Below are 22,639 nucleotides of genomic sequence, written 5' to 3' on the forward strand. Positions count from 1 at the left end.
TAGTCTTAATCCATTCAGTTGCAGAAGGCCCCCTATAAGTCAGTTCCCTTGGAACCTCCTCCATTACAAATAAATCCAAAATTATGGTTGATAGATCCTATGAAGTCCTAGGTCCACTTCAGGTGATGACAACTGAGAGAAGCAGCAGTTCTATTTTCACAGAGCATGACACACACAAATAAAGCATATTTACAGCGCTGCTTTTCCAGCTCAGGAAAACTCACACACAGTACTAGACATCAATTTCCTTGCCTATAAACCATGGCTAAGGATGCCTCTCTAATTCCTTGGAACAGAGAGTTACAATCACAGGTGGCTTTGAAACGGGTGAAATCTCCGTCATCATTTCCTAACTGTTCTTTAAAAGCTTGTAATTTTCTTAAAAGCTTCTAATTTTCTTTCAATTTTCAGCTTTGGGGGCTCACACTGACGCTCAGACTTCATAAACTTCCTTCCTAGATATACAACATGCTAATTCATGCGAATCCCTCAAGCTTTTTTTATAATCACACCTATGGATACCTTTGCAAGACTTCACGCCTCTACTCCAACAATAAACTACTAAAACCTCTGGAAACAATCTAGAACTTGCACTTGAGCAGACAAGAGAAAGGAAGTGATGGCTTTAAAGGGACGCAGCTTTGTCGGGCTCAAAAGAGGCGCCCTCGCTCATTCTTGAGCGGCTCAAGATGTTACCAGAAGCTCCCGCCAGATGTGCGGGGCGGGGGTGCGGGCACAGGTAAGGCAGAGAAGATGGGTGGACGGCCCTGGGAAGAACTGGGGTGCCGAAGCCTGCAGGCGGGATGGAGTGGAAGGAGGTGAGGCAAAATTAGGCAAGTACAGGAAGGAGCCAGTGCAGCGAAGAAAACAGGGCAGGCGAGAAGTAGAGCCCTAGAGGAACCGACGAATTCGGGACTCGGAGGGTTTCCGAGGGTCCAGTTCTCTCACCAGAAAGCCGCGTTCAGCCCCAGGCACCACAGAGCGCTCCTGGCTGGCCGCTCCCACACCAGGGCTGCCTGCAACCGACTCAGCAGAGGCTCGTAAGGCCCCAGCACCTCCACCAGGGCCCGCTGCGCCGCCTCAACCTGCTGGTCCCGCTCCCAGGAGCCTGACACATCTCGGCGGCCCCTGAAAGTCGACCCCGAAGCCGGGCCTGGGGTCGTGGGCACCCCTTCGGCCTCCGCCATCTCCCCCCAGCAGCCACAACATCCGGGGCCGTGGCCCGACAGTCACAATAACAGCAACTGCGCAGATGCGCGATTCGGCCGGGGAGGTGGCTTCGCACCACAGCGCGCTTGCGCACAGGCCCAAGCCCGCGTCCACCCAGAGGGGAGGGAGGACGCCGTACCTCGCCAGCGCCGAGGCGCGGAGCCCGATCCGGAGGCGCCGAGCCGGATCCGGAGGCGCGCACGCGCAATCTGCATGAATGAAGGCCAGTGCTTAAAGACGTGCCATTCGTTGCCAGAACTCAGTTCTCATTGGAGCGGAGGAAGTTCGTGGGTGGAGCTGGTTGTTTGGCGCCTGCGTCTTGCGGCGAGCGGGCTGGCGTGCGGCGGCGTTGCGGGCGGGAGCGGCTGCAACGCCGGTGCCTGAGGAGCGATGCCGAGGGAAATCATCACCCTACAGTTGGGCCAGTGCGGCAATCAGAGTGAGCGAAACTCCGGCCCCTCAGCTAGCCAGGTTCCTTAGGGTCAATGGGATCTCGCTGTGGGATCCTGGACTCCATCTATCCTTGCCAGAATTGTAGTTCTCTGAAAGGCGAGACATCCCTGACCCAGTGTCCACTTGCCCAACCCCGAGGGGCCCTCCCCTGCCCAGTCCCTGGCGTACAGTCATTTCCTCAGACACCGGAGAGTCCTGCGGCTTGACTTTATCCCTGGACGCAGGCGCCCAGTTCCCCGGCTCCTGATTGGAACCTGCCCGGACCTAGATATCTTCTTTCTCCCCTGCCCGCCCCCTCCCCCAGTTGGGTTCGAGTTCTGGAAACAGCTGTGCGCCGAGCATGGTATCAGCCCCGAGGGCATCGTGGAGGAGTTCGCCACCGAGGGCACTGACCGCAAGGACGTCTTTTTCTACCAGGTGCCCCCAGCGACTTGGCCGGGGGTGGCAGTGGCCCGAGGGGGCGGAAGGGAAGGGAGTGGCCTGGTACTGGGAACCCCGCTGGGCAGTAGGGCCAGGCGGCTGGCTTGAGGGAGGGCCGGAGGGAGCCAGAGTTGGGAAGACTTCGGACTTGGGCCGCCCTAGCTGATTGGGCCCCCTCCTGGACTCCCCTTGACAGGCAGACGATGAGCACTACATCCCCCGGGCCGTGCTGCTGGACCTGGAACCCCGGGTGATCCACTCCATCCTCAACTCCCCCTATGCCAAGCTCTACAACCCAGAGAACATCTACCTGTCGGAACATGGAGGAGGAGCTGGCAACAACTGGGCCAGCGGATTCTCCCAGGTCGTTTCCTATTCCCTGGCAGGGCCCACAACTCGCTGGGTAGGGACAGGCTCTGACGTCCCGGAGAGAGAGGAAACCAGATCAGGGATGTATGAATGCTGGAGGGAGAGACATGGCTGCAGGGAGTGGACTATGTAATATTGTCAAGCGCCTACACTAGCTAATGCAGTGTGCCAGGCCATTCTAAGTGCTTTACATATATTAACTTTTCTAAATCTCCCAACAACCCTAGAAGTAAGTACTATAGGTCCACAGTCCCTTATCTGCCTTTCCAGGATCCAGAAAGCCATGAAACCAAAGGACATTTCATAACTAGTTTATCAGCAAAAACAAATTTCAATGAAGACAGGCTGTTTTATAGTTTCTTTTTTTTATTTTTATTTATTTATTTTTTTTGAGATGGAGTCTCACTCTGTCGCCCAGGCTGGAGTGCAGTGGCGGGCTCTCAGCTCACTGCAACCTCTGCTGCCCGGGTTCAAGCAATTCTCCTGCCTCAGCCTCCCGAGTAGCTGGGATTACAGGTGCTTGCCATCACGCCTGGCTAATTTTTGTATTTTTAGTAGAGACGGGGTTTCACTGTGTCAGCCAGGATGGTCTTGATCTGACCTCGTGATCCGCCTGCCTCAGCCTCCCAAAGTGCTGGGATTACAGGCGTGAACCACCATGCCCAGCCTTATAGTTTCTATCCAACTTATTGTCATTAGTGATGCCTTTTATTACAGAAATACTAATATATTTGATTAACGTGCTTCTGATTAAATAAAAATTCCCACTGGAATTTTATTTAATATATATTATATATACCATAATACCTTTCTAAAATCTGAAATATTTTGAATTCCAAAACATAACTGGCCCCCACACTGTTAGATAAGGGTATATGGACCTGTATTATTACCTTCATTGTACAGATGAGGAAACTGAGGCATAGAGCAATTAAATAAGCTGCCCAGAGCTACATAGAAGTAGAGTTAATGGGCCAGGCGCGGTGGCTCACGCCTGTAATCCTAGCACTTTGGGAGACCAAGGCAGGCAGATCACCTGAGGTCAGGAGTTCAAGACCAGCCTAGCCAACATGGTGAAACTCTGATTCTACTAAAAATACAAAAAATAGCTGGGCATGGTGGCATGCGCCTATAATCCCAGCTACTGGGGAGGCTGAGGCAGGAGAATTGCTTGAACCCAGGAGACGGAGGTTGCCATGAGCCAAGATCGCTCCACTGCACTCCAGCCTGGGAGAAAAAGAGAGACTCCGTCTCAAAAAAAAAAAAAAAAAAAAAAAATAGAGCTAATGTATGAACCCAGGTAGTCTGGGTGTAGAGTGCTTTCTTGTAACTACTGCACCATACTGCCTCTCGATGTAGATAAAAGCAGACAGCTATGCTCCATAAAAGGACTTCTGGGTGCTATAAGGAGAATCGAGGGTGGCTTTTCTGAGGTCAGAGACCTCCCATGGTTCTGTCCCACTCTGACCCTCCCTATGTCTGTACAGGGAGAAAAGATCCATGAGGACATTTTTGACATCATAGACCGGGAGGCAGATGGTAGTGACAGTCTAGAGGTAAGTGTCCCAGGAATGCTGGTAGGAGCCGACATAGGTAAGGCTTGGCAGCACCCTCTAGAAGCAACCTGTTAGGAACAAGACCCATCATGTACCCTTTGCACTGGACAGAAGCTATCAGGCCTTGCTGGAAACAAGGCAGTTGCCTAAGCCGTATAAGTGAGGGGACTGGAGGGGAAGCAAGGGCTCGGGCAAGTGGGAGTCCTAAAAAACTGTGAGATAGGTCTAGTTTGACATCCTGCCACTAGATACCTGTACATTGACTGCCCCTTCCCCATGCAGGGCTTTGTGCTGTGTCATTCCATTGCTGGGGGGACAGGCTCTGGACTGGGTTCCTACCTCTTAGAACGGCTGAATGACAGGTAAGTTTGTGTTTGGGGATTAGGAAAGGTCTCCAACTTGGCTTCCTAAATGACTAGGGGACCCAGCAGATATAACTCCATATTTGCTGGAACAGGAAAGAGTTCTTATATTCCCTCCTATAGAGAGGAAAATGAAGTTACAATGACTGAGAACCCCATCACACTCCCAGTAGTGGGAACTGGAGCCTAGAACCTGAGCCCTGGATGAAAGTCAAGGGAGTGTGGCCAGGTGTCGATTTGGAAGCCCAGAGTCTAAGATGTCTCTGCCCTTCCCCCTGTAGGGCTACAGACTTCCAAAAGTCAAGGCTCCCTTCTCTACTGATCTGACCCCACCCCAGTTTCGCCATCAGATTTAGCTGCTTCTGGACAGTTGTTAGGGAGCGCCACGTTCACTAGGCCTTCAGTCTGTTGCCCTGATCCTTTCCCCAACCCCCACCAGGTATCCTAAGAAGCTGGTGCAGACATACTCAGTGTTTCCCAACCAGGACGAGATGAGCGATGTGGTGGTCCAGCCTTACAATTCACTCCTCACACTCAAGAGGCTGACGCAGAACGCAGACTGTGTGGTGAGTCCTGGATTCTACCTCTCCCAACTCTCAACACCCCATACCCATTCGAGTCTATTGAATCATTTTCGTGTATTTAAAAAAAATCCATTTTAGCCAGGTGCAGTGGCTCATGGCTGTAATCCCAGCACTTTGGGAGGCCAAGGTCGTTGGATCGCTTGAGTTTAGGAGTTCAAGATCAGCCTGGGCAACGTGGCGAAACCCTATCTCTACTAAAAATACAAAAATTAGTCGGGAGTGGTGATACATGCAGAAGGATCACTTGAGCCTCAGAGGCAGAGGCTGCAGTGAGCTGAGATCATGTCACTGACTGCACTCCAGCCTGGGTGACAAAGCGAAACCCTATCTCAAAAAAAAACAACAAAAAAAAACCTGCTTAAATAATTAAGATGAAAAGAAAAATTTAAAAATCCATTTTGAGCCCTCCTTTGCCCTATGTCAGTGCAAGTCCCTTTCCAGTGAGTCTTTCTGGCCATAAAGCTCAAAGGAAATTAAGCTTCAGAGCCTAGGGTCAGGCAGAGCTCCTGTTTTTCCTATCCCCATCAATCTGTGATGCTCTTCTGTCCCCTCAGGTGGTGCTGGACAACACAGCCCTGAACCGGATTGCCACAGACCGCTTGCACATCCAGAACCCGTCCTTCTCTCAGATCAACCAGCTGGTGGGCCCCCACTCCCGGACTCCTTTGGACTTGAAGCCCTCCTTGTTGGAGGGTCATCTGGGGAAGGGAGGTCCCACCCAGGCTGAGGCCCATAACATGGCACGCCTGTCCCCAGGTGTCCACCATCATGTCGGCCAGCACCACCACCCTGCGCTACCCTGGCTACATGAACAATGACCTCATCGGCCTCATCGCCTCGCTCATTCCCACCCCACGGCTCCACTTCCTCATGACCGGCTACACCCCGCTCACTACGGACCAGTCAGTAAGAGCAGCCTTCAGTGTCCGAGGCCAGGCCGGCCCTGGGCCCAACAGGCCCTGCCCCAGCCTTTCTCTCTTCCCCACTGCCCCAGGAGCTGCCCTTTGCCGGCCCCAAGGCACTGCGCTCAGGGACTGGCACAGAGCGGGCGACTTTCTTGCTGACTTGCTCTCCACCCTCCCTCTGCCTTTGGCTTCTGCCAAAGAGAAGCCACAGGGGGACTGTGCCCTGAGCGCTGGCCGGGTCCCTGTCTCACTGTCCCATCAGGTGGCCAGTGTGAGGAAGACCACGGTCCTGGATGTCATGAGGCGGCTGCTGCAGCCCAAGAACGTGATGGTGTCCACAGGCCGAGACCGCCAGACCAACCACTGCTACATCGCCATCCTCAACATCATCCAGGGAGAGGTGGACCCCACCCAGGTAGGGGAGGCCCCTTCATCCCGTGCCCCGGACCCGCAGGGGTAGAGGAGAGGCCACCTCCACTGCTCCTGTGCCCACCCCAGGTCCACAAGAGCCTGCAGAGGATCCGGGAACGGAAGTTGGCCAACTTCATCCCGTGGGGCCCCGCCAGCATCCAGGTGGCCCTGTCGAGGAAGTCTCCCTACCTGCCCTCGGCCCACCGGGTCAGCGGGCTCATGATGGCCAACCACACCAGCATCTCCTCGGTGAGTCTCAAAGTTTGTACCTTTTTTCCCTGAATCAGTTTCCTGACTATACCTCAGTTCTCTGCATCTGCTGGCCCTGCTTCTGGCTTTTTTGCTGTGGGCATAGCCCAGCCTTGGTTCTGCAGCTTTCTGGGCCATATTATTCTTTGAAGTTCTTTGTAACCCCTGTTTTCTGCACACCCCAAGCTCTTCGAGAGAACCTGTCGCCAGTATGACAAGCTGCGTAAGCGGGAGGCCTTCCTGGAGCAATTCCGCAAGGAGGACATGTTCAAGGACAACTTTGATGAGATGGACACATCCAGGGAGATTGTGCAGCAGCTCATCGATGAGTACCATGCGGCCACACGGCCAGACTACATCTCCTGGGGCACCCAGGAGCAGTGAGTCCCCCAGGACAGGGACCCTCATCTGCCTTACTGGTTGGCCCAGGCCCTGCCTGACTGACCACCCCCTCAGAGCACAGATCAGGGACCTCACGCATCTCTTTCTCATATACATGCACTCTCTGTTGGCCTGCAAACACATTTACTTCTCCTCTTATGAGACTATTTATCTTTAATAAAGCACTGGATATAAATCAAGTCACTGGTCCCTTTAAAGCCTTTTGGTTTTGGAGATGCAGTGGGGATGCCTGTTCTTTCTCCATCACTCTGACAGGGTCCTCACCCACTTCCAGCATCTTCAATTCTGAACCAACAGCTTCCCCTAGGTTTTTCCTCTGCCTAGTTTTGGAGAACGCTGGTGGGGTTTGACCCACCTGAAACTCCTTTCCAGGGTAAAAAGGCCCACAGATATTACTTTGTTCTCTGTCTGACCCTTTCTGGGTCCCTGTTCCCTCCCACCCTCACTGTATCAGGCGAATATTCCACCAGCCTCATGTTTCCACATCAGAGTGTCTGATTAATCACAACCTGAGGCCCAAGGCCACCACCCCTGCCACTAGGCCATGAACAAGCAATGGAGTCCAACCCAATACCTTTAAGCTTCTAGCAAGCAGTCCAGGAGAGCTGCTCGTTTCAGGCAGTTGGAGTCTAGCAGCATCAAGTCAACAGACCAAATCTAAAGCCGAGACTGTAAGCAGGATCATAAGTGGTTCCATAGCTAAGGCACCATAATTCTCTTCTCAAGTGGTTGCCAGTAATTTAAATGGCCAGTGCCTTCTACTTCTGGTGGAAGATTGCAGGGAGGTAGTAAATACATAGGGGCCTAAGTCTTCAGGATTTTTTTTTTTTTCTTTTTTTTTGAGATAGGGTCTTGCTCTGTCACTTTGTCACCCAGGCTAGAATGCAGTGGCATAATCACGGTTCACTGGAGCCTCGACCTCCCTGGCTCAGGCGATCCTCTTGTCTCAGCCTCTTAAGTAGCTGAATCACAGGCACACACCACCTAAATCTTCAGGATAAAAAGGGCAAAGCAGGTTCTCCTTAGAGTAAGGCGGGTTGTCAGGGCCCCATTAGGCTCTTATACACACCATAAAGGTATATAGTAGTGACAGCTAACATGCACACATAGGCTGTGAGAAGTACATTATTTTGCTGAATCCTCACAGCAACCCTATGAAGTGGTAGATACTAATTTTTTTTTTTTTTTTGAAACAGAGTCTGGCTCTGTTCCCCAGGCTGGAGTGCAGTGGCACGATCTCGGCTCACTGCAAGCTCCGCCTCCCGGGTTCAATCAGTTCTCCTGCCTCAGCCTCCCGAGTAGCTGGGACTACAGGTGCCCGCCACTGCGCCCGGCTAATTTGTTTGTATTTTTAGTAGAGACGGGGTTTCACCGTGTTAGCCAGGATGGTCTCGATCTCCTGACCTCATGATCCACCTGCCTCGGCCTCCCAAAGTGCTGGGATTACAGATGTGAGCCACCACACCCAGCCGGTAGATACTAATTTTTAAAACACAATAACAAGGCCGGGTGCGGTGGTTCACGCCTATAATCCCAGCACTTTGGGAGGCCAAGGCAGGCGGATCACCTGAGGTCAGGAGACCAGCCTGGCCAATGTGGTGAAACCCCATCTCTACTAAAAATACAAAAACTTAGCCGGGCATGGTGGTGTATGCCTGTAATCCCAGCTACTCAGGAAGCTGAGGCAGGAGAATCGCTTGAACCTGGGAGGCGAAGGTTGCAGTGAGCCGAGATTGCGCCACTGCACTCCAGCCTGGGTGGCAGAGCAAGACTCCGTCTCAAAAAAAGAAATAAAAATAAAACAATAAGGCCAGGTGTGGTGGCTCACGCCTGTAATCCCAGCACTTTGGGAGGCTGAGATGGGCGTATCACAAGGTCAGGAGATTGAGACCATCCTGGCTAACACAGTGAAACGCTTTCTCTACTAAAGATACAAAAAAAAAAAAAAACAAATGAGCCAGACATGGTGGCAGGCGCCTGTAGTCCCAGCTACTCGGGAGGCTGAGGCAGGAGAATGGTGTGAACCCGGAGGGCAGAGCTTGCAGTGAGCCAAGATCGCGCCACTGCACTCCAGCCTGGGCAACAGAGTGAGACTCTGTCTCAAAAAAATAATAAATAAAAATAACAATAAAAGTTCAAATAAAAACCAATACAGTGTAACAATGATTTACAAGCATTTGCCTTGTATTAGGTACTACAAGTAATCTAGAGATGATTTAAAGTACTGTACAGGAGGATGTGCATAGGTTATGTGTAAATTCTACACCATTTTATATATTTTCTTCTTTCTGGTTTTTTTTTTTTTTTTTTTGAGACAGTCTCACTCTGTTGCCCAGTGCAGTGCAGTGGGCTCAGTGCAGTGCAGTGGTGCCATCTCAGCTCACTGCAACCTCTTCCTCCCAGGTTCGAGCAATTCTTGTGCCTCAGCCTCCCTAGTAGCTGAGATACACACATGCGCCGCCATGCCCAGCTAATTTTTGTATTTTTTGTAGATACGGGGTTTCTCTATGTTGGCCAGGCTGGTCTCGAACTCTTGGCTTCAAGTGATCCGCCCACCTCGGCCTCCCAAAGTGCTGGGATTACAAGCATGAGCCATGACCATATTTTATTTTTTCTAAACCATTTTATTTAATTAAGGATCTGCAGATTTTGGCATCCTTGGGTGTCCTGGAACCAATACCCTGTGGGTACCAAGAGACAACTGTACTTGCTCACTATTGGCCTAGGAATATACTTTTCCTTCTATGAACCTGTTTATCTTTCATGGTTATCCCCCCTTTGCCAGGTAAGTATGAACCTGTTTATCTTTCATAAAGTTCTACATGTGAACAGAAAGAACAATATACAGGCCAGACCCCTATGAACAGAGGGGACCCTTTCAGGACTGATGGGCAGAGAACAGGCCATCAGAAGCCAGGCCCTAGGCTGACTGAGGGGTGGCAGAGAGGCCACGAGCCTGTTATCATCACAGCCAAGACAACCAGCCTGTCACTATCAGTTGCCAGTGTCTTCAGGGGGCTGACTCAGGGAGAGCCAGCCTGGTTGGTGTGAACCAGCTGCCTGTTCTCCCAAAAGGAAGGAAGATGACTTCAGTGAAAACCAGTGTGCACCTGGTCCCTTCTCAGCTCCTCCTCCTATTTCTGTACCACTAGGTTCCTTGCCTCAGTCCTCCTTTCCTTCCCCTGCCCTTGAAGACCAACCTTGCATTAGTTGCTCCAGGCATCTGCACGAGTGCTGGTGCTGAGTGGGGGATCACAAGCTGGCACAAGTAGCGAGGCTGCTGTATGTGAGTGGCCAGCTGGCCCACCTCCAGGCCATAAGCAACCCCCAGGCCCTCCTTTGGAGGATCCAGTTAAGTAGCATGTAAGGCCCTGAGCAGGAGAAAACACCAGGTAGTCCAGAATAAAAGTTATGTCTGGTTAGTATTACAGCCACCAACCCAGAGGGGTGAATACATGCCCTGGGGGGAAAAATGGAGCTGCAAAGACACCTCCTTTTCCTGACGGCTAAGTGTCAGGCATTATAAGCACAGACAAAGCCTTCGGTGCTAACTTCAGAACCAGATCCCTCCCCCAAGGCTATTTCCAGATCACCCATCACCCCAAACCAGGGCAGCCCCTCCCTGTTCTTGGCCAGCCTGCAAACCCCAAAGTGTGTCAACTAGAGGGCAGCTCAGAGGCCAGGTGGAAAGGGAGGGAGGCCTCTGGGAATCAGGACAGCAGGTGGTGCTGGTAGTGAAAAGTCCCTGTGGTTTGAGAGACTGTAAGCCACAGAAGAGACTGTCCCCGCTGAGAGACAAGGACTGCTGCAGAAACAGAGAGAAAGCCTGGAGGTGGGCCAGTGCTCAAGCGTGGAATAGGAACTTCTCTGCAACTAAGAGAAAATTATCTGTTTAAAGCTAATGTTCCTAGACTTCAGTGTGATGTGACCCCAGGGACCCTCAAACATGCATGACACGGAGATCTATATCAGGAAGCTCACAGGCAAAAATAGAGCTGTGTAAATGAATCTGAAACTTAGAAGCTGTAACTTTGGACAGTGAGACGTGAAGAGGTGGCGAGCACACGCGGTGGGTGGGGAGCACGTGGCGAGCAGAGACACTGGACAAAGAGTTGGTGGGTCAGTCCATTAAGCCTTATCCTGGTCTCTACCAGTTGCAAACACTCTAAATTTCCCTAGAAAATGGGCTCCTCAGTGGAGAGTCCATTGAAATCCAACATGTAACCCCCCTCCAGCACTTGCTCCCTTTCCATTCCTTCTCAGGTATCTCAAGCAGGGAAGGGGCTGCCTAGGAAAGTAACAGAAATATTTGAAATTGACATTCTGAACTACTAATAAATCACTTATAAGATTTACTTAAATTTAGCCAGGTGCGGTGGCTCATGTCTGTAATCCCAGCACTTTGAGAGGCTGAGGCGGGTGAATCACTTGAGGTCAGGAGTTCGAGACCAGCCTGACCAACACGGTGAAACCCTGTCTCTATGAAAAATACAAAAATTAGCCAGGCGTGCTGGCAGGCCTGTAATCCCAGCTACTCAGGAGGCTGAGGCAGGAGGATTGCTTGAACCCAGGAGGCAGAGGTTGCAGTGAGCCGAGATTGTGCCACTGCACTCCAGCCTGGGTGACAGAGGGAGACTCCATCTCAAAAAAAAAAAAAATGTTTTAAAATTAGCCAGGCATGGTGGCGCATACCTGTGGTCCCTGCTACTCCACAGGCTGAGGTGGGAGGATCGCTTGACCTGGGAGGTCAAGGACAGTGAGCTGTGATCACACTACTGTTCTCCAGCCTGGGCAAGAGAGTGAGACCCTGGCCACTCCAAAAAAAAAAACAAAAAACATTCCATGATGGGGACAAAAAATTAAATAAATAAAATAAGAACAACGCCCCCCCCCCCGAAATCCCCACATTCCCTTAGTCCTAGGAAAACCAGGACAGTTGGTCACCCTAAATGAAAGACCACCACGGAGAATGATTGGAAAATCGCAAAGCAGTGCATATAAATAATCAGGGCTGAATTAAGGCCTGGTAGATATTTGTTCATGAATTAAGCAAGGATTTATTAAAAACGGAGATTGAGTTGCTCAGCACTAAGCTTCACGATGGACCCTACCTAAAGGGGTTGCCACTTTTACTAGAAGGGTGATATAGCATTGTTACCATTTGGATAGCGTTCTACCCTGCACGATGCACTTGCACATGCATTCATTATCTGGGTTTTCTGAGGGAGGTTTTTTTCGTCATTTATCATCATAGGGAAATCGGTTCAGGGAGGTTAAGTAATTTGTCCAACATCACACAGCTGGTACATAAAAGACACACTAGACATGTCCTCTGGCACCAAATCAATACACTCTTTCCTCCACATCCACTAAGAAGTGCTCAGAGGTGATGCAACCTGAATTGCAGTTGTTGGTTTGGGGAGTTTTATTTATTTATTTTTTCGACACAGAGTCTTGCTCTGTCACCCAGGCTGGACTGCAGTGGCGCGATCTCATTTCACTGCAACCTCTGCCCCCCAGGTTCAAGCAATTCTCCTGTCTCAGCCTCCCAAGTAGCTGGGACTACGGGCCCATGCTACCACATCCAGCTAATTTTTGTACTTTCAGTAGAGACAGGGTTTCACCATATTTGTCAGGCTGGTCTTGAACTCCTGACCTCAGGTGATCCACCCGCCTTGGCCTCCCAAAGTGCTGGGATTACAGGCATGAGCCACTGTGCCCAGCCTTTTGTGTTTTATTTTTGAGACAGGGTCTCCCTCTGTTGCCCAGGCTGGAGTATGGGTGGCACAATCATGGCTCACTTCAGCCTTGGCTGAAGCTATCTTCCTGCCTCCGCCTGCCAAGTAGCTGGGACCACTGGTGCGCGCCACCATGCCTGGCTAATTTTTAAAATTATTTTTAGAGACAAGGTCTCCCTATGTTGCCCAGGCTGGTCTCAAACTCTTGGCCTCAAGAGATCCTCTTGCCCCAGCTTCCCAAAGTGCTGGCATTACAGGCATAAGCCTCTGGGCCTGGCCTCAGTTGCAGGTTCTTAAGTGAGAAGGGACATGATGAAATCTGTGTTTTAGGGCCGGTGCGGTGGCTCGCACCTGTAATCCCAGCACTTTGGGAGGCTGAGACAGTGAAATTGCTTGAGCCCAGGAATTTGAGAATAGCCCGGGCAACATAGCAAAACCCCGTCTCTAGAAAATATACAAAAATTAGCAGGGCATGGTGGTGTGCACCTGTGGTCCCAGCTACTTGGGCAGCTGAGGTGGGAGGATCACTTGAGCCCAGGAGGCAGAGGTTGCAGTGAGCCGAGATCACACCACTGTACTCCAGCCTGAGTGACAGAGCAAGACCTCGTTTCAAAAAAAATAAAAATCTGTGTTTTAGGATACTTTGTCTGAAGCTGGCTTAAAATGTAAATCAGCAAATTGGCACTTTTTTAAATGAAAAAACATTCAGTGGTTTTGGGGGGTGTTGTTGTTGTTGTTTAGAGACAGTATTGCTTGTCACTCAGGCTGGAGTACAGTGGTACAATCATAGTTCATGGTAACCTTGAACTCCTGTGTTCAAGCAATCCTCCCGCCTCAGTGTGCCAAGTACCAGGGACTACAGGTGGTGCCACCATACCTGGCTAATTTTAATTTTTTTTTTTAGAAGTGGGGTCTCACTATATTGCCCAGATGGGTCTCAAACTCCTGGCCTCAAGTGATCCACTTGCTTTGGCCTCACAAATTGCTGGGATTAAGGCATGAGCCACTGCACCTGGCCTTTCTTTTTGTTTTCTATATTTTCCAAATGGTCTATAATTAATATGTATTACTTTTATAATCAGAAAGAAGTATATTTTAAATGTAAATAAGTAGAAGAGTAAACAGGAAAAGAAGCTAGAGGTAAAGTGGTCACAGATGGTAAATGACAATAAGGTAGATATGAAAAACAGAGATTATGATAACAGAACAGAAGGAGAAATCTAACTTCTTGGTGGTGGAGATCAATACATTCTTATTTCAGACAGATTTTTACTCTCTTTCTGAAAACTATGGGAGACATGAGGGTTTAGGGTTATTTCAAAAAACAAGTAGAGGCTGGGTACTCATGCCTGTAATCCCAGCACTTGGGAGGCCAAGTCGGGAGGATCACTTGAGGCCAGGAGTTTGAGACCAGCCTGGGCAACATAGCGAGACCCTGTCTCCACAAAAATAAGCCAGGGCTGGTGGCAGGTGCCTGTATTCCTAGCTACTCAGGAGGCTGGAGTGAGGAGGATTGCTTGAACCCAGAAGTTCAAGGCTGCAGTGAACTATGATTGTGCCACTGCACTCCAGCCTGGGCAACAGAGGGAGATCCTATCTCAAAAAAAAAAAAAAAAAGTGGATATATTTGATTCAAGTTTAGAACTACAAAAGAATAGCAAGCAAAGAAACAAGCTCAATATTTTTCATACCATGACCAACAAGAAAAGTTAACATTCTAAATGAACTTTCTATAATATATTAGTGTACAAGTATAATAAAATATATATTTATAATATACAATTGTATACATTAATATGCAATACAAATGGATATAAAGTATTTCAAAAAAAGTCTTTTTTTATGTTTGTTTGTTTTGTTTTGTTTTGTTTGTTTATTTTTAGGACACAAGCTCTCACACTGTTACCCAGGCTGGAGTGCAGTAGCATGATCATAGCTCAGTGCAGCCTCAAATTCCTGGGCTCAGCCTGTAATCCCAGCACTTTGGGAAGCCGAGGTGGGCAGATCACCTGACTTCAGGAGTTCGAGACCAGCTTGGCCAACATGGTGAAACCATGTCTCTACTAAAAAGACAAAAATTAGCCAGGCATGGTGGTGGGCACCTGTAATCCCAGCTATTTGGGAGGCTGAGGCAGGAGAATCACTTGAACCCAGGAGGCAGAGGTTGCAGTGAGCCAAGATCGCTCCATTGCACTCCAGGCTGGGCCACAAAAGCGAGATTTCGTCTCAAAAAAAAGAAAATGCCTGGGCTCAAGTAATCCTCCTGCCTCAGCCTCCCGAGTAGCTAGGACTACAGGTGCCTGCCACCACACCTGGCCTCAATGAAACTCTTAAAGTGATGAATAAATACTCGAAATGCTAGGGATGGACTGCTGAACATAAATATAATTTTTGCATATAATCATATGCTTTGGTTTGTTTTTTCAACTTCAAAATAAAATGTTGCAAAATATAAGTTGTCCAGCTAGGCACAGTGGCTCACACCTATAATCCCAGCACTTTCAGAGGCCGAGGCAGTGGGATTGCTTGAGCCTAGGAGTTTGAGAACAGCCTCGGCAACATGGTGAAACCCTGTCTCTACAAAAAATACAAAACTTAGCTGGGTGTGGTGGCACACGCCTGTACCCAGTTACTTGGGGGGCTGAGATGGGACAGTGTCTTATGGGATTGGACAGTGTCTTTATCTCTATTTCCCTGTTATCTACTACAGGCCCTGCACAATGTAGCTGTTCAAAAAACATTTGTTGAACAAATGAAAAAATGATGTCAAGGCCATAACTTTTACTCCTCCTCTTTTCATTAACAAGAAGACATTAAGAGATTTGCCACATAATCAAATAAAAGCACACCCCAGGACAAATTAATGTGTTGACCACATTGGATCAGGAATATTGAGACTTTAATCCTAGACTGTTTTCAGAGAGGAGTTGGAAAATGGGGAAAAAAGATGTAATTTCTCCAACTAGAAATTAACTTATTAAAATTCATGCATAACATAAGATATCCCAAGATTCCTTTTTTTTTTTTTTTTTTTGACACAGGGTCTTGCTTTGTCACCCAGGCTGGAGTGCAGTGGCACGATCACGACTCACTGTAGCCTTGACCTTCTGGGCTCAAGCAATTCCCTGCCTTAGCCTTCTAAGTAGCTGGGACTACAAGCGTGCACCACCACACCTGGCTAATTTTTTTGGTATTTTTTGTAGAGACAGGGTTTCGCCATGTTGCCCAGGCTGGTCTCAAACTCCTGAGTTCAAGTGATCTGCCCGTCTCAGCCTCCCAAAGTACCAGGATTACAGGTGTGAGCCACGAGGCCTGGCCTATTCCAAGATCCTTACACCAAATAGTTTATAGTATCAGAAACCAAATGGCTTGATGTAGCTGAATTTCTGATATTTGATACTTTGGAAATTTTCCCAACGGACACATTATACAAGATGCCATTAGCACCTGAATGGAAACAAACTGGTGACTACAAGTATTCTACATCCTGCCAGATCAAATAATAGTCATGAGTCATGAACTGGATCTGCAGACAGCTGCATAAAACAGATTATCAGCGGAAGGTATGGCAGTTCCAAGGCCTGACCTGCAAAGTCAGTCGGGAAAAGGGTGCGGTCAGAACCGGCACAGCTGGAAGGTCACCCACAGAATAAAAGTTGCCAACTGGATGTGTTCCTCTAAGACAACTTTGCAATGACACAGGAGCACAGCCATGGTCAAGAGACGGCCAGAAGGAGGTGGTGAGGAGCTGAGAGAGGTCCTTGGTGATCCTCAACCTACAACTGGGCTAATGAGGCAAACACTGGACCAAACAGCCCTAAATCTCACCCAAAGACTTGAAGGTTGTCCATCTTCGTTTCCCTGACACACAGTACTCCCTGAGAATTCCCATTCCGTCTATGTCCCATCCTTCTTTAGGATTTCTGAACCTAGAGAAATTTGCTCCCTGAAATTTTCTGTGGTGCCCACATAGATTTCAAGTTCTGGAAATGGCTCTATAAGGAATACCCAGCTAAGCGCAATGGCTCACGCCTGTAATCCCAGCACTATGGGAGGCTGAGGTGGGTGGATCACCTGAGGTCAGGAGTTCAAGACCAGTCTGGTCAACGTGGCAAAACCCCGTCTCTACTAAGAATACAAAAATTAGCCGGGCATGGTGGTATGCACCTGTAATTCCAGCTACTCGGGAGGCCGAGGTAGGAAAATCGCTTGGACCCAGGAGGTGGAGGTTGTAGTGAGCCGAGATCGTGCCACTGCACTCCAGCCTGGGCAACAGAGCAAGACTCAGTCTCAAAAAAAAAAAAAAAAAAAAAAAAGAGTACCCCATCAGCCTGGGCCCCAAGGATGGAAATGAATCACAGATAACACTGGCCACAGGGATGGTATAGAAAGGTACTAGGTCCCCAGGGTACCCGGAAAGGATGAAGTAGAGATTAACAGAATGGAGTTTAGGTCAAGGAGCTAAAGAAGGCCAGCTTACTACTTTTGCTTCTAAGACACAACCATAGGCAATACGGCTCAAGAGGATCACCTACCCTGAGCCAGGAGACAACCTTAAACTGAATTCTAGTGTGGTTCCTTGGAAATCCTTGTGACTTGGCCCTCTTGTGAGGCATAAACTGAATCTGGCCTAAGAATAACCTAATACTCTGTTTCCTCTGACAACAAATTGTGTTTAGTGACCTCCCAATAGTGACTGCTCTATTCCTACTGGCTATGTTCCACTGGATGCATAGTATTTATGTGCACGGTATTTTTTTTTTTTGAGACAGGGTCTCACTCTGTTGCCCAGGCTGGAGTACAGTGGCGTGATCACTCCTCACTTCAACCTCCGCCTCCCCATCTTTTTTCTTTTTTTTTTTTTTGAGACGGAGTCTCACTCTGTCGCCCAGGCTGGAGTGCAGTGGTGTGATCTCGGCTCACTGCAAGCTCTGCCTCCTGGGTTCAGGCCATTCTCCTGCCTCATCCTCCCGAGTAGCTGGGACTACAGACGCCTGCCACTACGCCAGGCTAATTTTTTGTATTTTTTAGTGGAGACAGGGTTTCACCGTGTTAGCCAGGATGGTCTCGATCTCCTGACCTCGTGATCCGCCCGCCTCAGCCTCCCACAGTGCTGGGATTACAGGCGTGAGCTACCGCGCCCAGCCGCCTCCCCGTCTTAAGCCATCCTCCCACCTCAGCCTCCCGAGTAGCTGAGACTAGAGGCACATGCCAACATGCCTGGCTAATTTTTAATTTAATTTAATTTAATTGTTTTATTTTATTTTATTTATTTATTTTGAGACAGAGTCTCGCTGTGTCATCCAGGCTGGAGTGCAGTGGTGTGATCTCGGCTCACTGTATCCTCCACTTCCCAGGTACAAATAATTTTCCTGCCTCAGCCTCCTGAGTATCTGGGATTATAGGCACCTGCCATCACGCCTGGCTAATTTTGGATTTTTAGTAGAGACAGGGTTTCATCATGCTGCCCAGGCAGGTCTCGAACTCTGAAACTCAAGTGATCTTCCCGCTTCTGCCTCCCAAAGTGCTGGGATTACAGGTGTGAGCCACTGTGCCTGGCCTACACAGTATTGATTTCTCTGACTGCATTACAGTTGCCACCAGCTCACTCAGCAGGTTCCAGACTACTATCTCTAGCCCGCAGAGATACATATAACTACGGTTATCTAGTGATGTAGCAGCTGTTAATCCATAGGCCCTAGGCCATCAAAATGAGCGTGACTACACTGCCAGACTCCATTCACTGGTGTTCCTGCTGTGTGAACCACAATGCCGCTATAAATGCACATGTTCCTTCTCTTTTGCCCTACACCAAAAGTTCTTAACTGTTGTTCATTCAGAGGTCCATAGCAGATCTGTTTGAGAATCTGCTATGGACATTTCCCAGAAAGAAATGGACACATAGATTTGCAAACAATTTCAAGATGTTCTCCACACATAAAGCCCATCCTTGGGATCCCAACTTAATGCTCACAATTTCTGATGGTAAGAAATTAAGACACTTTGGCCAGGCACGGTGGCTCATGCCTGTAATCCCAGCATTTTGGCAGGCCAAGGCAGGTGGATCACCTGAGGTCAGGAGTTCGAGACCAGCCTGGCCAACATGGTGAAATCCTGTCTCTACTAAAAATACAAAAATTAGCTGAGGGTGGTGGCGTGCACCTGTAATCCCAGCTACTCAGGAGGCTGAGGCAGGAGAATCTCTTGAACCTGGGAGGTGGAGGTTGCAGTGAGCCAAGATCATGCCACTGCACTCCAGCCTGGGCACAGAGTGAAACTGTGTCTCAAAAAAAGAGAAAAGAAAGAAAGAGAAAGAGAGAGAGAGAGAGAAAGAGAAAGAGAGCGAGAGAAAGAGAAAAAGAAAGAGAGTGAGTGAGAGAGAGGGAAAGAGAGAGAGAGAGGGAGGGAGTTCAGCCAGTTGCTGTTGTCACCTGTCCACCTAGCTCAGGCAGCAGGCTCATCATGACCAGTCAAGGCAGAGCTCCTCTCTGAGACTGACACAGGCCCCTTCCCTTGCTCACACCCAGACACTCCCACTTATGGGTCTAGGGCAGACCTTACATACCTTTCCCTATGGCCATCTAGGTGACACTAGTGCTCACTTTGTCACCTTGGAACAGCAGATGAAAAGGACTTCCCACTGGGTGCGGTGGCTCACACCTGTAATCCAAGCACTTTGGGAGCCCAAGGCTGGTGGTTCACTTGAGGTCAGGAGCTCAAGGCCAGTCTGGCCAACATGGTGAAACTCTGTCTCTACTAAAAATACAAAAATTAGCCGGGCATGGTGGCGGGCGCCTGTAATCCCAGCTAGGGAGGCAGAGGTTGCCGTGAGCCGAGTGGCACCACTGCACTCTAGCCTGGGCAACAGAGCAAGACTCCATCTCAAAAAAAAAAAAAAAAAAGCTGGGCATGGTGGTGTGCGCTTGTAATCCCAGCTACTTGGGAGGCTGAGGTGAGAGGATTGCTTGAACCCAGGAGAGGGAGGTTGCAGTGAGCTGAGATCCAAGCCACTGCACTCCAGCCTGGGCGACAGAGCATGACTCTCAAACAAACAAACAAAAAAACTTCCCCTAGGTCTGCTAGGCCACGTCTTTTCTGTGTTCCTCCTTCTCCCTTCTTGTCTTTCTTTCTCTCTCTCTCTCTCTCTGTCACACACACACACACACACACACACACACACACACACACACTCCAGCTGTCAGTAGAAGAGCCAGAGTCAGCACCTTGAGGCCTCCTGGAGCAGAGATTTTCTGGAAAGTCTTCAGGGAAGACTCTGCTGAGCTCAGTGACAATTGCCACCCAGCCACTGGCCAGATTACATTTCCTGGGTCACGTTGACCTTCTCAAAGGCCGCAGCCACCATTGAGCTGGTATTCACTCATGCTGACATCCTCCTCCAACCCTCTCTGCCTCATCAAACAAATACAGCCTTGATTTCGGTACAAGCCTAAATGCTCATCATATGCACACATATGCTGGGGTTACCACCAGCCTTTCCCAAACTATGCCAAAAATGATTCTATACATCTCACAAAGATTCATCATGAACACAATTGAAGGCCTATGGATCCCCGGGATAGGGAAAGATCTCCCTGCCCTTCCATAGAATGGGGACTTCTTGTGTTCTAGCCTTTCCCAGCTATGGGAAAAACAACCAAGGTGGCTTCTCTTGTCTAAAAACATGGACCCACCATTCCTAAGGTACAGCATTAGCAAGAAAAACAAAACTAAGGAATTAAAAAAATAAAACTCTGAAGATAGACGAAAGAGTCAACTCTTTTTTTTTTTGAGATGGAGTCTTGCTCTATCACCCAGGCTGGAGTGCAGTGGCATGATCTCTGCTCACTGTAACCTCCGCCTCCCAGGTTTGAGTGATTTTCCTGCCTCAGCCTCCCTAGTAGCTGGGATTATAGACGTGCATCACCATGCCCAGCTATTTTTGTATTTTTAGTAGATGAAGTTTCACCATGTGGGCCAGGCTGGTCATGAACTCCTGACCTCAGGTGATCCACCTGCCTCGGCCTCACAAACGGCTGGGATTACAGGCATGAGCCACTGTGCCCAGCCGACAGAGTCAACTCTTGATGCTGTGAATTGTCACGTGAATTTCTCCTTTGTTTTTTGAGACAAGGTCTCACTCTGTCATCCAGGCTGGAAGGCAGTAGCAGGATCATGGCTCACTGCAGCCTCAACCTCCCAGACTCAAGCAATCCTCCCACCTTAGCCTCCCAAGTAACTGGGACTACAGGTGCACACCACCACACCTGTCTAATTTTTTTATTTTTGTAGACACAGGGTCTCACTATGTTACCCAAACTGGTCTGAAACTCCTCGGTTCAAGCAATTCTCCTTTCTTGGCCTCCCAAAGTGCTGGAATTACAGGTGTGAGCCACTGTGCCCAGCCATGAATTTTAATTCTGTCAATAACCTGTGATCAAAATTGTATTCCAAGATCCAGCTCTGTTCTGGCCTCTTACTATGTGTTTCCAAGCAATGTAATGTAATTAAAGTGTTATCATAACCTGTCTCTCAGAATGCTGTTACTACATTTGTGATCTTGGGCAGGTCACTTCCTGTTCCTGGGCCTCAGTTTCATCATTCTGTTGCTCAACAAATATTTATTGAGTAGCTAGTAAGTTCCAGGCATTGTGCTAAGTGCTGAAGACAACAAAGATGAGCAAGATATAGTATGGCTGAAGAATTGCTCATTCCATTGTTTATGTGTTAATGTAAATAACTCATCATGTAACTGTGTGATTAGGGCTATAATGGAGGTTGGACAAGGTACGAGAGAAAAACTGGAAGGGGAACACCTGTGTCTAATAGGGGTTAGGGGTTTGTAAAATAAGGGGTTCGGCTTCTAGAGGAGTCTGTTATTCTAAGATTGTGATACATTCAAAAGGACACAGAGTCCATTTAGATATTCTGTTTCAGGGAAATGTGTACAATACCAGCCCTCTGCTAGTGCAGATAAGGAGTTTACCATTGGCACCAATACCTCTTTTTCAAGTTGAATAGAAGCCAGATTCCTATTATCAGTCTTTTGCATTACTCAATTCTAACAATCACTTGGGAACATAAATAATACTTGGTAAAATTAATTCTTTTCCAATACAAATGAAAGAAACATGTCACATATACTTGTGCCATACATACGCTTAACCAACAAACACATCATCTGGGGAAGAAAAAGCAAACCCAGACACATATAAAATGAAATCATCGTAAGGTTTCCTTTTATTTATTTATTTATTTTTTTTTTTTTGAGACAGAGTTTCGTTCTTGTTGTCCAGGCTGGAGTGCAGTGGTACGATCTCAGCTCACTGCAACCTCCACCTCCCAGGTTCAAGTGATTCTCCTGTCTCAGCCTCCCGAGTAGCTGGGATTACAGGCATGTGCCACCGTGCTCAGCTAATTTTGTATTTATAGTAGAGACGGGGTTTCACCATGTTGGTCAGGCTGGTCTCGAAATCCTGACCTCAGGTGATCCACCTGCCTTGGCCTCCCAAAGTGCTGGGATTACAGGTGTAAGCCACTGCACTTGGCCTAAGGTTTCCTTTTAAAATACAATTTTTTTAGTGACATAGAGGTGGGGTTTCACTGTGGTGCCCAGGCTGGTCTCGAACTCCTAGATTCAAGCAGTTCACCCACTTTGGCCTCCCAAAATGCTGGGATTACAGGCATAAGCCACTATGCTCGGCCCATCATAAGGTTTTCTTTCAAACAAAATCAGAAAAAAAATGTTATTGATTTGTTACTGCCAGGAACTCAATATGCACCCTGAGATGCTATTGAACTAAAGTCTGCTAACTGTGGCTTACAAATAATTGAAGCACCAGCTAATACTATTTAAATCCTTAACTAGTGAAATAAAGAGTTATGAATTCCTAAAAGGCCAATATTTATTTTTTTGTAGAGACAGGATCTTGCTATGTTTCCCAGTCTGGTCTAGAACTCCTGGCCTCAAGTGTTCCTCCTGCC

General features: G+C 48.7%; 2 protein-coding genes across 2 annotated transcripts in view; one reads left to right on the forward strand and one right to left on the reverse strand.

Annotated features, from left to right (window-relative positions):
• The window catches only part of RETREG3 (reticulophagy regulator family member 3), a 30,271-nt gene extending 29,032 nt beyond the window's left edge, over nucleotides 1-1,239 (reverse strand). The window contains exon 1 of the mRNA XM_054457621.2: nucleotides 949-1,239. Within this exon, the coding sequence (XP_054313596.1) occupies nucleotides 949-1,187 (239 nt within the window). The 5' untranslated portion in view covers nucleotides 1,188-1,239. The remainder of the gene's footprint in view (nucleotides 1-948) is intronic.
• On the forward strand, nucleotides 998-7,099 carry TUBG1 (tubulin gamma 1). The gene is made up of 11 exons (XM_054457626.1): nucleotides 998-1,648; nucleotides 1,967-2,079; nucleotides 2,279-2,446; nucleotides 3,939-4,007; nucleotides 4,290-4,369; nucleotides 4,809-4,935; nucleotides 5,508-5,594; nucleotides 5,710-5,859; nucleotides 6,121-6,273; nucleotides 6,357-6,518; nucleotides 6,705-7,099. The coding sequence occupies exons 1-11, from the start codon at nucleotides 1,600-1,602 to the stop codon at nucleotides 6,900-6,902; spliced, it is 1,356 nt and encodes a 451-aa protein (XP_054313601.1). The 5' UTR covers nucleotides 998-1,599; the 3' UTR covers nucleotides 6,903-7,099.
• Nucleotides 7,100-22,639: the final 15,540 nt, after the last annotated feature.

This window comes from Pongo pygmaeus, chromosome 19 (assembly GCF_028885625.2).
Source record: "Pongo pygmaeus isolate AG05252 chromosome 19, NHGRI_mPonPyg2-v2.0_pri, whole genome shotgun sequence".
Taxonomy (NCBI): Eukaryota; Metazoa; Chordata; class Mammalia; order Primates; family Hominidae; genus Pongo; species Pongo pygmaeus.